The sequence below is a fragment of the Cenococcum geophilum genome, assembly GCF_001692895.1.
Source record: "Cenococcum geophilum 1.58 unplaced genomic scaffold K441scaffold_54, whole genome shotgun sequence".
NCBI classification, from domain to species: Eukaryota; Fungi; Ascomycota; class Dothideomycetes; order Gloniales; family Gloniaceae; genus Cenococcum; species Cenococcum geophilum.
In genome coordinates, this window is record NW_027137612.1 from 145,976 (window position 1) to 161,402 (window position 15,427).

Here is a 15,427-nt window from a genome sequence, read left to right on the forward strand (position 1 = left end):
GCCCGCGATGCAGTCCTCAATGCTCGCTCATGTGGCACATCCGGCCTTCCTGGTCGCCGTTGCCGCCCTCACGGTTGGGTACGTGGCGGCGCAGATAGCCTACCGCCGCTTCTTCCACCCACTGGCCAAGACCCCTGGCCCTTTCCTCCCCGCCGTAACCACCCTCTACCAGTCCTACTACAACAGCCGCTACTACCTCGAGATCGAGCGCCTGCACAAAAAATACGGTGCGTTGAACACGCCTCGCTGCCCCAACCAGTTTATTCTAACAACCTAGGCCCAATTGTCCGCATTCAGCCCAATGAGATTCACCTCAGCGACCAACAACACTTCGAGACCATCTACCATGTCGGCTCCAAATACACCAAGAGCCCCGTCTACTACGGCGCGCTGTGTATCCCGAACGCGACCCACACGACGGCCTCCAACGAGATCCACAAGCGCAAGCGCGCCCGCCTGAACCCCATGTTCTCGCGCAAAATGGTGCTCGAACTTGAAGATGTCGTCCACAGCAAGGCCAACAAGGTCATCGCCCTCACCCGTGCCAGCATCGCCGCTAAGCAGCCAGTCGACCTGCACCACGCCTTCCGCTGCGTCTCCGTTGACGTTATTACCGAATACGCCTTCGATAAGTCGTACGACCTCCTCGACTCGCCGGACCTGGGCGCCCATTTCTTCAGAATGGTCCGCGGTCTTGGCCCGGCCATGTACTTTTTCCAACAGTTCCCCCTCATGCGCGATGTCACTCTGAAGATCCCGCCCTCGGCCGCCTACTACATGGGCGGGGCAATGCGGCAAGTAACAACCCTACAAATGGTACGTTCCGCCTAGTTTATGTCAAGATTCAGGCCGAATCAGTTTGACTTGTTACTTGCAACATGAAGCTTCACACCATCCTCTGTATATCTAGACGTCTCTCCCAATTCTATGCGGCGGTCAATCGAGGTCATGCTCAACTCACCTTTTGACGTCTTATCCAAACACATTCCACTGACTCCTCCCTCACCAACCACAGGAAGCCGTCAAGCAACTCTCCGACGTGAAAGCTCGCATGAATGCCGGCAAACTCGGCACTACTCGCCCAACTATTTTCTCTGAGCTCCTCGACCCAGAAAAACAAGACGGCTGGCCCGCCCCTCCGGCACACGAGCTCAAGGACGAAGTCTACTCCATCCTGGCTGCCGCCGCCGACACCACGGGCAACGCAATGACCGTTGCGTGCTATAAAGTTATCGGCAACCAGGAGATCTACTCCGCGCTTAGAAAGGAGCTGCATGCCGCTTTTCCGGGCCCTGATGCTAAGCTTAACTTTGCCACGCTTGAGAGACTGCCGTATTTGGTACGTTGTGCTTAAGTGTCTTGGTCGCGCAACTTGGGCTGACGGCTGCAACAGACGGGCGTAGTCAAAGAAAGCCTACGGTATGTTTAACTCTGATCCCATTCGAACCCTCAACACGCTAAGATTGATAGCCTCTCCTTTGGCGTCCCCGGTCGCCTCCCGCGAGTAGTCCCCCAACCCGGCGCCACTTTCAACGGACACTTTCTCCCTGCAGGCGTGCGTTCCCTTACCCCTCATTCCTAGCACACCACTCACTCATGCATATATCCTCACAGACAATCGTTAGCATGAGCTCTTGGATTATGCAGCGTAACGAGGAAATCTTCCCCGACGCGATGAAGTTCGACCCTACACGCTGGCTGGATCCGGTCGCGTATAGGAGGCTGGATAATCACATGATGCCTTTTGGTGGCGGCAGCCGGGTCTGTGTGGGGATGCCGTAAGTCACTCACACACACACATACGTACATATATATATATATACCCAACCTAATAAGCCATTGGCATCATGGACTTGAGCAATTAGAGTCCTATAGCCCTGCTAACACGTCTGTTGTGTAGGTTGGCATACGCTGAGCTTTATATTACGCTGGGTACGTTCTTCCACCGGTTTGGCAACCTCAAGGTCCATGAGACGACGGATGAGGATATGGTCTTTGAGGACTTCTTCTCGTCATACCAGATTGAAGGGAAGAAGTGGTTTAAGGCCGTTGCAGCGGAGACATAATAGCTGGGTGTTAAGAACAGAGTAAGGTATAATATGCATGGATATAAAGGTTATGATACCGCACATGGTATATCTGTGATCGTTCGAACGATCTGACATAACGAGAGAGCGATATTGGCCCTCTTGTCTTGATTCCGTGGTTCTTGTAGTGCAGCGAATGGTGTTCAGTATTAATAGTCAAGGATATTACCTAAAGAGAGAGTCTTATAAGGAGGTAATTAAGCTATTATATAAGCCTCTAGCACCTCTAGAAATTACCTAAAGTAGAAGTAGTAATGCGATACTAAAGGCTTTAAGTCAGGCTCCGCGCTACTATAGTAGGTATAGATTAATAGTCTAAGTACATAGTAAGGACTTATTAAGCATTTAAGAGACCTTAAGCGATATAATTATTGTATAAAATTAGGTGGTGGTTTTATAATATAAGGATATCCTCGTGTTGTGGAAATGCCCGAACGTTTCGCTTGTAGAGTACGTCAAACGGGATCAACCCGTCGAAATTCGGCTCCGTTTTCCCCGAACCTATAATATATAGAGCGAAGATTAATTAGTAATTTTCCGTAATCCGCACATGTATACGACTTAGATCTTCCTTCCGTTTTCTAGGAATTGCTTATAAGCTTTAATCTAGCGAAGTCATATTGAAATGACTATTACAACCAGATTTCTACACACTTGGGGTTATACCTATTCCCAGTCCTAGAAGTGTAGGTAAGGTCTCCTAGCTGCTAAGTATCCTGAGAATCTGATGGAATATGTTACAGATTTGTCTGGAGCAGGACCGACCATCTAGTTATACAATATTTGCTAATTCGCGCTTACTGTAACGTTTCGAGGTCCTTAGGCCCTGCTTTGAGTATGTGGGAAATTTCTGTTTCTTAAAAAGTAAACATGAGCTTTAATTCTTTATGACTCGCACGTGTTCATGGATGATGTGCAGAGAAAGGTGAGAGTCAACCTGCACTCACACGGGCCGATCTTAGTCCGAGACATTCAGCACCTCAACATCACCTCTAGGCTTCATCATCACCAGACTCAACTACGCAATCCACATCCTACCGAGAAACCTTGTTGGATTCATTCAGCGCGTTTTCTTATTAGACACGATATCCTGGAAGCCTACGCACCTCGATACCTACACTCCTAGATCGTCGCCACCGCATCCTCAAATCTCCGATAAGCTCGCCTACCATGAAACCCGTCGTGTCTGCTGTGAATGCATGGACATGGTATGCGTTATCATCCTCAAATTACCATGTGTCTATACTGATGTTGCTAACTCTCTACTAGCATTGTCGTGTCTATGTTCGCAATCGTCATTTTATCCATCATCGGCGCCCTATTCAAGGTATGATACCTACTACGCCGCCATAGAGCCCCCACCCCCATCCGACATTTTCACAACGTCGAGCCATGCAACAACGACATGAACTAATGTATCTGTGCTCTAGACAAATAATCACATAATGATGGGCTCCAAAAAGGATCCTGAAGATGGTGGTGCAGTCGCCGCGGCTGTTTTTGGTGCTGTTGCTGTATACGCTGTATGTCCAATTGTTCCACTCGAACCTTTGGGGTTAGATAATTGATCACTTCAAGCAATATCAAACTAACAACCTTTTGATTTTTAGGGTTTCCTCGTTTTCTGCGCCAGCCAAGCATGGCTACATATCAGAGAGAGTCGGCGGGGCGCGATAACACTATCATAACCTGTCATTTGTGATAGTAGGAAGAGAAAGCTGGCCAAAAAGGGTTCCAATCTAATATGGAACTACAGAAGCTTCCCAAGTGGGTGGTACACGATCAGTGATATGGCGTTCATATGGTTGCTGGATGGGAACTTGTAGATATTATTTCCTAGCAGGCGCATGCCCCGGATTCAGTTCTGTACACTCTGGTTTGTCTGTAGGTGGATTATTGTGTGGTATGTGTGCCTGTTGTTCAGCTCTTTGTTAAGCCTAGGCGGATGTCATTTCTCATGAGGTCTTGAAGCCAGAAAATTAGACTATACAAATATGCTATCAGCTAATCTCTATCCTTTTAATTGCTCCCAGCCCTGTGTGCTTCGTACCATTTCCCCGGCTCCATACGAAGCCTATGCTTTGCCTGTATATAAACGGAACGCTAGTAATGCGGAACGCCATATCATCATAAAATCCATATACCATAATTATCATTCTTCATCGCTGCCATCCGCACTTTGCTCCAGCATCTTACTCATGTACGGCCCGTCAAGGAAATACCCTAATTTTGCATAATAACTCCTGACCCCAACCCCTGAGATAACCGCAATCTTCTGACTACCATGCTCATCCCTTGCGATCCTCTCCGCCTCCTCCATAAGCAATGTTCCATAACCTTGATGCTGGAATTTCTTCGGATCACGCGCATGCACTGGTACAGCAGAACCATACACGTGCAACTCCCTCACAAGACTCGTCGGCTGTCCCGTCAACTCTGGCCGGAAGGTATGCGTCTTGCTGCATTGACGGAGACGCAGCAAGGCAATCAGGATATCCTGTTTAGGATCTTCATATGCCAAGAATGTCTCCCAACCCCCGTTAGCTACGTAGTCCCGCCGCACGAGTTCAACCTGCGAAGGCCGAATCTTGTTCTTGACTTCATTGATCCCAACTTCACGAGTACGCACATCTCGACACGTTGTCCCAAAATCCTTCATACGCGCCAGCGCCAACTCGCGCAGATTACCGTTCTCAACGCCGGCGGTGACTAGTGGCATCGGGATGTCGCGCTGCACACGGTAGATACGGGTCCAGGGTGGGACAAGGGCGAGGATGCGGGCAACGAGGTCGATAAGCGCGTTCGGCGTGTAGTTCTTGTAGCGGCCGGTGCGCCACAGCTCGTACAGGCCTGTGCCACGGATGACGAGTGTCGGGTATATTTTCAGGCCATCAGTGCGGAAAGCGGGGTTGGAGAAGTACTCGACAAATTGATCGAGGTCGCGCTCCATGCCAACATTGGGCAGGTCGGGCATCATGTGGCTAACGACCTTAAAGCCAGCATCTTTGGCTAAGCAGAAGGTTTGCGCAACCGCTGCGACTGTGTGCCCGCGGTTGGTGTCCCGCGCAACATCTTCGTAGAGGGATTGCACGCCGATTTCGAGGCGTGTACAGCCGTATCGTAGCATAGCGCTTAGATGTTGGTCAAGACAATAGTCGGGCCGGGTCTCGATGGTTATGCCTACACACTTAATATTGCTCATCTCACCTGCTGCAACAGCTTCGTCCACATTGCTGGTTTGGTACCCGCTAAGGGCATTATGTAACTGTGAAATGAATTCATCCCGGTAACTCTCTGGGAGAGACATGAACGTGCCACCCATTATAATGTACTCGACTTTATCAACGCTATGGCCCAAAGCTTTAATCTGATCGACCCGTCCACGAGCTTGCTCGTAGGGATCGTAGCGAGCACGGATGGCGCGCATAGAGGTCGGCTCATAGCCGGTATAGGATTGGGTTGAGTATTCAAAGTCAGAGTCCGGTCCTCCAGGGCAGTATACACATATGTTTCCCGTGTATGATATGTGCGGGCATCGGTGGGGTTTGCACATTACTGCCACGACAGCGATGCCCGAAGAGGTTCCTGCCAAAATCATTAATATAATATATGCATTTATCTCTTAAGTGCCATTCGTACGTATTGGTTTTGCGATTAGCTTTGGAAGAATATATTTTTTATAGTGTTCTGGCACTGCCGCAATAATTGCAGTCAGTGGTGGTTGGGTCTTGAGATAATGCTTTTTTGCTATTTGCCCTCGAAGAGCATTTAAATTTAGGTCTTTCTTTGGCTTAGAGCCATCTGCCTGTGCCTCATAGTCCTGGATGAGGGCACTAGCAATATCGGCGCATGCCCGCATATATCGCTCGTTCTCTGGTGGGAGCTTAACATTTTTTGGTAGTCGGTTCTTAGTCCTAGTCTCAGTCAGGGTTACGGTAGCCATCTCGATTTTGTACAAGAATATCTATAGGCCGTTTCGGGGATATTGAGACTGTCATGGGTGGTGCATGGTCAATACCCTCGGGTTGTGACTCTCAAAGCTTTACATCTCCAAAACTTTCGCGAGACTTCCCGGAGAAGCGCCGCTGACCTCGCACCTCCTCATCCCATCCATTAAGCCGAATTCTCGATCGTCCCATTTCCCCCCTCCAGGTCTGCTTTTGTGGCAGGTATACTGTCACAATGCAGGCAATTCGGCGTCCTCTAAGCTCTGCTCTACAAAAAGCCGCATGTCGGCAAGGTTATGCCACGGCGTCCTCGCAATACGCCCAGACCATTAAGAACCTCCGCATCAACAGCGACACGAAAGTCATATATCAAGGCTTTACTGGAAAGCAGGGATCGTGAGTGGTATCTTTTCAGGCTTTGGATGTGGCAGTGAAGCTAATACGCACCCAGGTTCCACGCCCAGCAAGCAATCGAGTACGGTATGCGACCCACTCAGATGCGCTTTTGATAACGCAGAGAGCACCAATTAACCCTCAACAATAGGTACCAATGTCGTCGGAGGCACAAACCCCAAAAAGGCTGGACAAGAACACTTAGGCAAGCCTGTCTTTGCGACTGTGTCCGATGCAGTCAAGGAGACCGGAGCTACCGCCTCAGCTATCTTTGTACCGTACAGAGCATTACAAGCATGATTTGTGGTAGTGACAGTATAACTGACGGGACATTAGACCACCTCTTGCGGCGAAAAGTATTGAGGAAGCACTTGCAGCAGAAATTCCATTAGTCGTAGCGTAGGCGCAGAGGTATTCTATCTAAAATTGAACGGAGGCTAATAGCATAATATAGGATCACGGAAGGCATTCCACAACATGGTAAAAATAGAATACCTCCAAATATTGACATAGATGCTGACTTTCTCAGATATGGTTCGCATTACGGATATGCTTAAGTCGCAGAATAAGACGCGAATGGTCGGACCGAACTGCCCAGGTATCATTGCACCGGTAAGTTTTAGAGTTGCAAATTCCACTGGTACAAGCTACTAACATATTTATCAGGGTCAATGTAAAATTGGCATCATGCCAGGTTTTATCCACAAACGTGGCCGCGTTGGTATCGTCTCTCGTTCCGGTACTCTTACCTACGAAGCCGTCAATCAGACCACACAAGTTGGCCTTGGGCAATCTCTTGTTGTCGGCATTGGAGGTGACCCTTTCTCTGGCACCAATTTCATCGACTGCTTTAAGGTCTTCCTAGAGGACGAAGAGACGGACGGAATCATCATGATTGGTGAAATTGGCGGTTCAGCGGAAGAGGATGCGGCAGATTTCCTGAAGAAATATAATACCCAAAATAAGCCTGTTGTCAGCTTCATCGCTGGTATTTCGGCGCCGCCTGGAAGGCGAATGGGCCACGCTGGTACGTACTGAACTCTCGTGTTAAGATACGAGCTTTATATGCTGACACTGGACTAGGTGCTATTGTTAGCGGAGGGAAGGGAGACGCCAACTCTAAAATAAACGCTCTTGAGGCTGCAGGCGTTGTCGTCGAGCGTAGCCCTGCCTCCCTTGGTAAGACCTTGTACAGCGAGTTTGTGAAGCGGGACTTGGTATAGTTGCAATAGAGGGGGTATAAGAATGAAGAGATGATGAAGGGCTCTGGGAATTACCGTTTTTGGTTTGCTGGCGCTATTGCTTTGCCTTTAACAGATCGTTACGGCGGCCCGAGCGAATGTTTGACTGTATCATGCATTATCTACCTCACGACATCAGTTCCGTCCTTGTACATTTAGTCATTTAGAGCAACTTGTACGGTCTGCGACCGCGCAGGAATCAGGTGCATTGTACTGGAAGAATCCTTCTGAGCAATGCCATGAGAATGGTCTGGAAAACGTTTAGATAGCTCTGGCAGAACGAATATCAAGAAGCTCCTCTATCCATGAAGCTAGAGCATGGCCCTTGCGCAGCCGACGCGGAGATGAACCCTGCCATTATTGCCCACCACCCGCCAGCACCGCAATCCAACTTCTACCGCTCCCTCGCCGGCATCATGCTCTCCGGCATCTTAATCTTCAATCAGAAGGGCGAGAACCTTATTTTTCGTGCTTTTCGCAATGACTGCCGCCCGCGACTTGCCGACGTCTTCCGCATTCAGGTCATTTCCAACGCCCAAGTCCGCTCACCTATCCTAACACTCGGTTCTACGACCTTCAGCCATGTTAAACATGAGAATATCTATTTAGTCGCTGTTACGAAGAGCAATGCGAATGCTGCCCTCGTCTTCGAGTTCCTATACCGCTTGGTTGGGCTAGGGAAGGCGTATTTTGGGAAGTTTGATGAGGAGGCTGTGAAGAATAATTTTGTTCTTGTATATGAGCTGTTAGATGGTGCGAAGACAATACTACGAATATCTGTATAACTGTTTGATCTTTGAGCTAATTTTATCCAGAAATTCTTGACTTTGGATACCCTCAGAACACAGAGACAGACACACTCAAGATGTACATCACGACAGAAGGAGTCAAGTCGGAGAGGGCAATGGTGCGCTACATCTATGCTAGGGATAGCCTTAGGGTACTGATAGCTAAATCGCACACAGGAGGATTCGTCCAAGATCACAATGCAGGCCACCGGCGCTCTCTCCTGGCGGCGAGCAGACATCAAGTATCGCAAAAACGAAGCTTTTGTCGACGTTATCGAAGACGTCAACCTTCTCATGTCTGCAACTGGCACTGTCCTTCGCGCTGATGTCAATGGCCAAATTGTTATGCGGGCCTATCTATCGGGGACCCCTGAATGCAAATTTGGACTCAACGACCGTCTTACTCTTGGGGAGGACAACCTGCAACAACCATCGGGGAACAGGGCTGGAACAAAAGCAACTCGTGCTGCAGCTGGGAGTGTCACATTAGAAGATTGTCAATTCCATCAGTGCGTGAAGCTGGGAAAATTTGATACAGACCGAACCATCTCCTTCATACCTCCGGACGGCGAGTTTGAGTTGATGCAATATCGAGCAACAGAGAATGTGAATCTGCCATTCAAGGTCCACGCAATCGTAAACGAGGTTGGCAAGACAAAAGTCGAATACAGCATAGCTATCCGCGCCAACTATGGGAGCAAACTATTCGCAACCAACGTTGTTGTACGCATTCCAACTCCTCTGAACACTGCCCGCATTACGGAGCGTACATCACAAGGGAAAGCGAAATACGAACCCGAGCACAATAATATTGTCTGGAAGATTCCACGCTTTACAGGCCAGAGCGAATTTGTGTTGAGTGCCGAAGCGACCTTGACGAGTATGACGAACCAGAAAGCATGGAGTCGGCCACCATTGAGCCTTAATTTCTCATTACTCATGTTCACAAGTTCGGGCCTATTAGTGCGGTATTTGAAGGTATTTGAGAAGAGTAATTATAGTAGTGTTAAATGGGTGCGATACATGACTCGCGCAGGTAATTATGAGATACGGTATGTGCTCATTATTCTTTCTTCGCATAGAACAAAAGACCTATATCCAGCCTTCCCCGGCAATTATTTGCTAACTACTTTTTAGATTCTGATTTCACCAGTGCTTCCTGGTTTTCATGAGTTTATGAAAGCGTGTATAGTACATTCGGCATATCTGGGCGTCTTTTCTAGCTGCATCTCGTAGGAGTTACCTATGAATATTATTCATGTCTACGCAAATCCATCACTTCGCAACACATATTTTATTGATCTGCAGGTAGAGTCGGCGCGCTCCAGAAGCTTCCTCGTGTTCAAGACGTCATATTCAGTGAATGCATATGACAAGTCCAAAAGCCTTTTTGGTTGCTTTAATAGTGGAGCCTTTTCCACACAACTCATCTTCGTCATAACCTCCAAATCCAACTTTTTTCTTAATATATTCAACATCTTCCAACAATGAATAAACCTAGAGGTGTAGTTCTTTCATTTAGATATTAAAATTATATCACTAGACCTCTTCGGCAGCACAGCTTGAGTTTCTTACACTCACGACTAACGCTAGTCATCATTTCTCTCCTCAATTATCTCATTAGAGGAGCGATATGCCCTCCGGTACTCCAACCTCTAACATTCAACCCACGATTCGCGCCCTTAATATCCAACTCCGCAAGCTCGAAAATGCATCCCACAACCCCTACACCGCCCTCACACCCGTCAAATCCCGCGACCTAGCATCTCTATCTGAGCAAATTGCGGAACAGGTAAGGTGAGCCAAGAGCCAAGAGCCGGGCAAGAGACGCTCCTGCCGCGGCTTGACGAGGCCAAGAGGAAGCTTGCATGTGCCAAGAAGAGGAAAATGTGGAGCTGTACTCAGGCGGACCCTGCGGGTCCGGTGAGGGATAGGCATCTGGTGGGGGAGGCGGTTGAGGAGCTGGAGAAGAGGATTAAGAGTTTGGAGGATGAGGTGCGGGGGTTGAGGGACCTGTGCCTAATGGAAAGTTGGAGACAGGGTAGGACTGTGAAAGCTTGCTGAAACTGGCTGGCTGGGTCTGTTAATTGATTTCGGTTGGTGAGAACCTGAAAAGCTGTGCACTAGGTGAATAATGAGCGGGATGTTGATAAGCCCTCCCAAGTGACTCATAGCCATGCAAGCAGTTGGTGAGAACAATTTGACGTCACATGAAGAGGATTTCTTCATCTCTTCCTAAAATTTCTAGCTCTGAAATATTCTACTCCACATCTCATACACTGTACACTTTCATTATACCAGCATACTCACTTAAAGCCATGCTATCACCCCCAAGGTCTTATCCATTATCATACTTCATACCCCAAATATCACAATAACTCCGCCGACTCCCGTCGATGACGAATACATTACCAGTCGCTGCCAGCAGCTAACCGAGTAGCTCAAGATCCTGAAAGAAGACTATTTGCAAGCGACAATCTGGCTAGACAATATGCGCGCCAAAAGCCAACGGTGAAGGGCTATGAGTCTAGACCCGGCTACTTTAAAGAGTTAGAAGATCCGAAGAATGAGATAGACGGATTGGTGGAGGGATCTTAGAATTTCTAATGGTTGTCAGAGGCCTAAAATTCAAGATACACGAATAATACTAAAGATTATTAGCTCTTACCCATCCACCATTAATCAAGAGCTAAATAAGAGCTATACATAAGAAGCCGGCATATTGCCCTGTGCCCATTTTTTGACGCGTACGAAAGTGGCAAGTGTCCCCATACGTCTCTCTCATCAACTATAACACCATGGTCAAACAGCAACTTGACTACCGCCTGGTGGCCCTCCTCCGCTGCCAGCGACAGTGTACGCCCCAAAAGATCTTTCCGATTAACTCCAATTCCGTTGCCGGCTAACAGCAGCTTAACTATTTTCTCATGGCCTCCACCGGCTGCTATGGAGAGCGGTGTGTGGTAGCTCCAGTCAACGTGGCTATATCGACTTTGCGTGTGGCCAATAGCAGCTTTCACCGCTCAATAGGGCGGTGCACGTCGATTTTGGTCATTGAGTCCGCTGTGACCACCCCATTGTGGGCTAGCAGCAGCTCAACAAGCTCCTACATCCATTTTTCGCGACCATTAACGAAGGGGATCGGCCTTCACGGTCTCTTAGGTCGACATTGGCATTATATGAATCAAGTAACTTAACCGTTGCCTTTGCTTCCAAATTGGGCGCCTCTGATGGCCATCTGGGGGCCTCCACAGGCTTGCTCCCACACAATGTGTAAGAGAGATCGACCGAAAAGATCTTAATGGTTAACCGGCACTTCCCATTTCAAGAGCAGTGACAAGGACTCCAGAGGTACTCGATGGCCTAAGGCGACATGTAAGGCGGGTTGGCTTGACTAATTCCGCCATAGTAATAGAATTCCGAGGTGAGGGAATCGCTATGCGGGGGTGTGTATTAGCTCCTGTAGAGAAGGAGGCGGTAACTGCCGTAGTAGCGTAGGGGTATAGATAGAGGCTCTACGTTGCTTGATCGCGGGGTTGGGATGGAGGGGCAGAAGCGACTGTTTTTTTGCCGTCCTACCGGGGAAGGAAGTGTGGAAACGGGTGCAAAAGAGGCGGTCCAGCAGTTAGCAGGCCGTTATGCCCAATGCGGAGTGTCCGCAGGGGTACTCGGGGCCGTGCGAAGGACGCCACTGAGAGCGCTAATATAGCCAGGGCTACATTAGCGCTCTCAGTGGCGTCCTTCGCTCTTAAGCCAGGTTAACTGTTCGACGCTAAATGTGGCTTAGTTCGGGAGTCCTACAGGGGGGGGTCCCCCTTCTTTTTATCCCGGCGGCGGTATGTGCGTTTTTCGTGGTCGTTTCCGGGGAGGCTCAGACGTGGGACATGGGTGCGAGAAGTACATCACCCGTTTAATCGTTACCGAAAGCCTTCAAAAGCACGGCGGAAATAATTGCTATGCGCAAAAATAGTTACACATCTGAGAGTCAAGGAAATCCATATTAAAGACAGCAACGGCCAAATATCACAATTTATACGGCAGATGCGCTTGCGGCCTCTGCCCGTTATGTATGTAATGGCAACTCTAACTCATGTAACCAGCCTACGCGTGTTTGAAAGCGTCAAATATTTCAAAGAGGATGCAGCCTTGTTTACTGACTCTAAAAACGGGCGCCAATTTAAGTGCGCGGTTTCGACTCATGACGCGCACCAGCCTCCCGTCGACTCTCTTTCAGCTGAGATTTTGACAGGGGTAGGGAAAGGAAGACCGAGACATGTCGCACTGTCCTGGCGGTAACTATGCGCTGGTGACCAATTGGCAAAGCCGGGTTGAGGCCACTTGGCCTGTGCGTGCGTCTAATCTGTCCCCGTTTCGTCCTAGCTAAACGTGCGAGCGATCGGCGCAAGTAATGCCGTCTTTTTGGGCTTGTTCTAGAGGCGGCGCTGGGCCGGGAAGCGAAGACCGATCGAGCGCTTTATTGGGCCGTGTGGAACGCCTCGCCGAAATACTATCACACTGTACGCTGTGTGTTTGACACTCTTGCAAGATATATCTCCAGCGTTGGTTTAATAACCCATGTAAGTACCAAAATCATATCCGATCTTTCCATGCACTTCAACTTCCAATGGCTCTTCTCTCTGTTGAAGCTATTATTGCCTTGATCCTTGGTGTTCCTTCTCTTATTGCTGCAACGCTTACTTTCTGGGAGGCTCGACGTAGCAGGCTTCAGGCTAGAGGTACTCCTTCATGTCTAGGATAACAACATCGTGTCTGATTTTGTTTAGCAATGGAAGCTGATGATGAAATAATTGACACACCGCCTATCCGAAGCTCAGATCCAGCAGGACTTCCAACATCTCTTGCCTTACTAGGAAGACCCACCTCAGTCACAGCGCAACATTCTCGTGCCGCAGTACCAAAACGACCTTCTTCTGCATCCTCGCCTGTGAAATCGCCCGGTGCAATACTACGGCAACCTCGTTCAACTACGCCGGCTAGCTTTTGACCGTCAAACTTTATACAAGCATGATAGAAAGCGTATGAGCTAGAAGTCGGCAACTTGGATCTTAGCCAATTGGCATGGATTAATTGGGCATTTCTTCGAGTTCTGTTCGATCCTACGATTTTGCGTAATGATCTTCGCATATTCAATTGCCATTGCTCAGGAAACAGGATCGCCTCGCGCTGGAGCCCGAAATCCATATATTTAACATTGTGCAAGGTGGTAAACTAATTAGCAAAAGTTTATTAGTAATAGACCATATATTCTATGCGCCTCCGAGACATCCACTCGAATTTTGGTGTCATTGCTGTGCCCTCAAGAATTGTAAAGGCTCCATGTATAGCTAGTCTTGAAGTACTTTAGATGTTTGTATAAAACTCAAATAACGTGGTAAACACTTAACGAATGGTCCTCACATGTGGATTTTAATTAATAACACCAGAGGTAGACTGAACGAAGCCTCTACTATTGCTTCATGTTCAAGACCAGGGTTTCAATTCAAGTCGCTCGGAGATGAACGGCATGGAGTATGGTGCATTGATAGAACCAACCTGGGGTAGTGTCTACTTAGACATCGAGACCAAGAGATTGTTTACTTCTGCTGCCAGACGTACCCCCTTGTTAGCTTAGTCTTCAAATAAGCGAGCCCATGTCTGAATATCGGGACCGAGTTATCTTACAAACATGCCGTACGTACCTGCAGGGAGGACATCTGGCCCGTTCGGGTGCCCCTCCTAGAAACTAGCAATCACGCCACTCCCCTGCTAGATATCTCATCCCGTGCAAAGCTCGATCGTCATAGCTCAACAATGGTAATGCTACAGCATTTCTCGATGTATGAAAGTTCCATTCCAAAGCGAAAGGCCACCGATTCAGAACCTCGTAAAGACATGGAAGATTCACCACCGAAACATCCCTGGAGATGTGTTTGTGGGATCTCCATCTCCCTCTGCAGATACCACAGGGCACGAAACTCCAGATAACCAAGGCATTCCCAACTTAGCTACGGCCGCAGCAGACCGCCAAGGGTTAGAGTTTTAGAGGGCCGAACAAGGGCAAACAGCACCGCCTCACATCTGCAACCGAAGAATAGCTATTCCTGCCCCTCCTGCTCCGCCCGCTCCTCCCGCTCCTCCCGCTCCTCTTGCTCTCCCGCACCTCCTGCAACTTATGTTCATCTTGCTCCTCCACTGCCAAACCAAAATCAAATCTCTCACGCACCAGATTGGGGTGCCACGGCTCCAACAGTGTCTCCAAGATACGACCCCAGTCAACTTACCCAAAGGAATGCTCACCAGGCGCCGCCTGCTCAAGTACCCAGCCGACTCTCTCAAACTCGTACTGCAATTATAACAAATGACATATCTGAAGAGCAAACAAGCAATATCTCGCTTATACTACATTACGATCGACCGATTAGATATGGCGAGGGAGGTGGAATGACTTCTAAAGATGTTATGCAGACTACAACACTTAAAATGTGCCAGTCGGTAGATGAATTTTTTTCGCACGGGCTTCCGAAAGCATTGGTGACAGAACGTGTTCTGTCATTAAGGGAGCTGTCCTAGAACTTTCAACCGTTGGGTGCGCTCCGTGGTCACCAAGGTTCGTCCCAAGGGGAGATCCAGTCTATGACCTTTGTAGTGGTCAGTCGTGTCACGTTTCCTATACTCTTTCACCACGCAAACTCCGCTTACGAGCTAGTGGTATTGTGGCATAATGCTTATTCCATTGATCAAGAGACTAGATGGATCTGGGGGCGCCCGTATAGCATTCGGTTTTCGGAGTCCGAGGGGGTTTAGCATCCAAAACGTTGTAAATAAAGGATATTAAATCCCACGACGTTCCTAAAAATCCTCGGAATTGCTGTTGCGATTACAAGGTAAGACGCTGGTACTTCCACAAGCAGTTGAGTATATGACTCTACTGACTCAATTGCGACTCCCTACGTCTTCAAAATCCGCGTGGC

The 15,427-nt window shown here is 48.6% G+C and overlaps 6 protein-coding genes across 6 annotated transcripts; 4 read left to right on the forward strand and 2 right to left on the reverse strand.

Annotated features, from left to right (window-relative positions):
* Positions 1-19: 19 nt before the first annotated feature.
* Positions 20-2,443, forward strand: K441DRAFT_619083 (cytochrome P450; the record flags this gene model as incomplete). Its single annotated transcript, XM_067645858.1, has 7 exons — positions 20-227; positions 278-816; positions 1,016-1,339; positions 1,394-1,419; positions 1,471-1,555; positions 1,615-1,778; positions 1,901-2,443. The coding sequence occupies 7 exons, from the start codon at positions 20-22 to the stop codon at positions 2,064-2,066; spliced, it is 1,512 nt and encodes a 503-aa protein (XP_067499153.1). The 3' UTR covers positions 2,067-2,443.
* Positions 2,444-4,239: 1,796 nt separating this feature from the next.
* On the reverse strand, positions 4,240-6,030 carry K441DRAFT_689865 (histone acetyltransferase; the record flags this gene model as incomplete). The annotated part of the gene is made up of 2 exons (XM_067652341.1): positions 4,240-5,672; positions 5,727-6,030. 2 exons carry the CDS (start codon positions 6,028-6,030, stop codon positions 4,240-4,242), a joined length of 1,737 nt encoding a protein of 578 aa, XP_067499154.1.
* A 154-nt stretch (positions 6,031-6,184) lies between these two features.
* Positions 6,185-7,993, forward strand: K441DRAFT_667273 (alpha subunit of succinyl-CoA ligase). The gene is made up of 8 exons (XM_067649803.1): positions 6,185-6,430; positions 6,486-6,514; positions 6,579-6,705; positions 6,764-6,826; positions 6,882-6,907; positions 6,957-7,039; positions 7,094-7,454; positions 7,511-7,993. The coding sequence occupies exons 1-8, from the start codon at positions 6,270-6,272 to the stop codon at positions 7,648-7,650; spliced, it is 990 nt and encodes a 329-aa protein (XP_067499155.1). The 5' UTR covers positions 6,185-6,269; the 3' UTR covers positions 7,651-7,993.
* Positions 7,994-8,027: 34 nt separating this feature from the next.
* On the forward strand, positions 8,028-9,659 carry K441DRAFT_272550 (clathrin adaptor, mu subunit). Its single transcript, XM_067640888.1, has 4 exons — positions 8,028-8,421; positions 8,484-8,575; positions 8,634-9,508; positions 9,594-9,659. Exons 1-4 carry the CDS (start codon positions 8,085-8,087, stop codon positions 9,598-9,600), a joined length of 1,311 nt encoding a protein of 436 aa, XP_067499156.1. The 5' UTR covers positions 8,028-8,084; the 3' UTR covers positions 9,601-9,659.
* Positions 9,660-11,164: 1,505 nt separating this feature from the next.
* On the reverse strand, positions 11,165-11,416 carry K441DRAFT_409391 (ankyrin; the record flags this gene model as incomplete). Its single annotated transcript, XM_067641505.1, has 1 exon — positions 11,165-11,416. A coding segment is annotated over one exon (252 nt), but the record flags the coding sequence as incomplete, so codon positions are not given.
* A 1,592-nt stretch (positions 11,417-13,008) lies between these two features.
* On the forward strand, positions 13,009-13,732 carry K441DRAFT_667276 (uncharacterized protein). Its single transcript, XM_067649804.1, has 2 exons — positions 13,009-13,192; positions 13,241-13,732. Exons 1-2 carry the CDS (start codon positions 13,081-13,083, stop codon positions 13,459-13,461), a joined length of 333 nt encoding a protein of 110 aa, XP_067499158.1. The 5' UTR covers positions 13,009-13,080; the 3' UTR covers positions 13,462-13,732.
* The last annotated feature ends 1,695 nt before the right edge of the window (positions 13,733-15,427 follow it).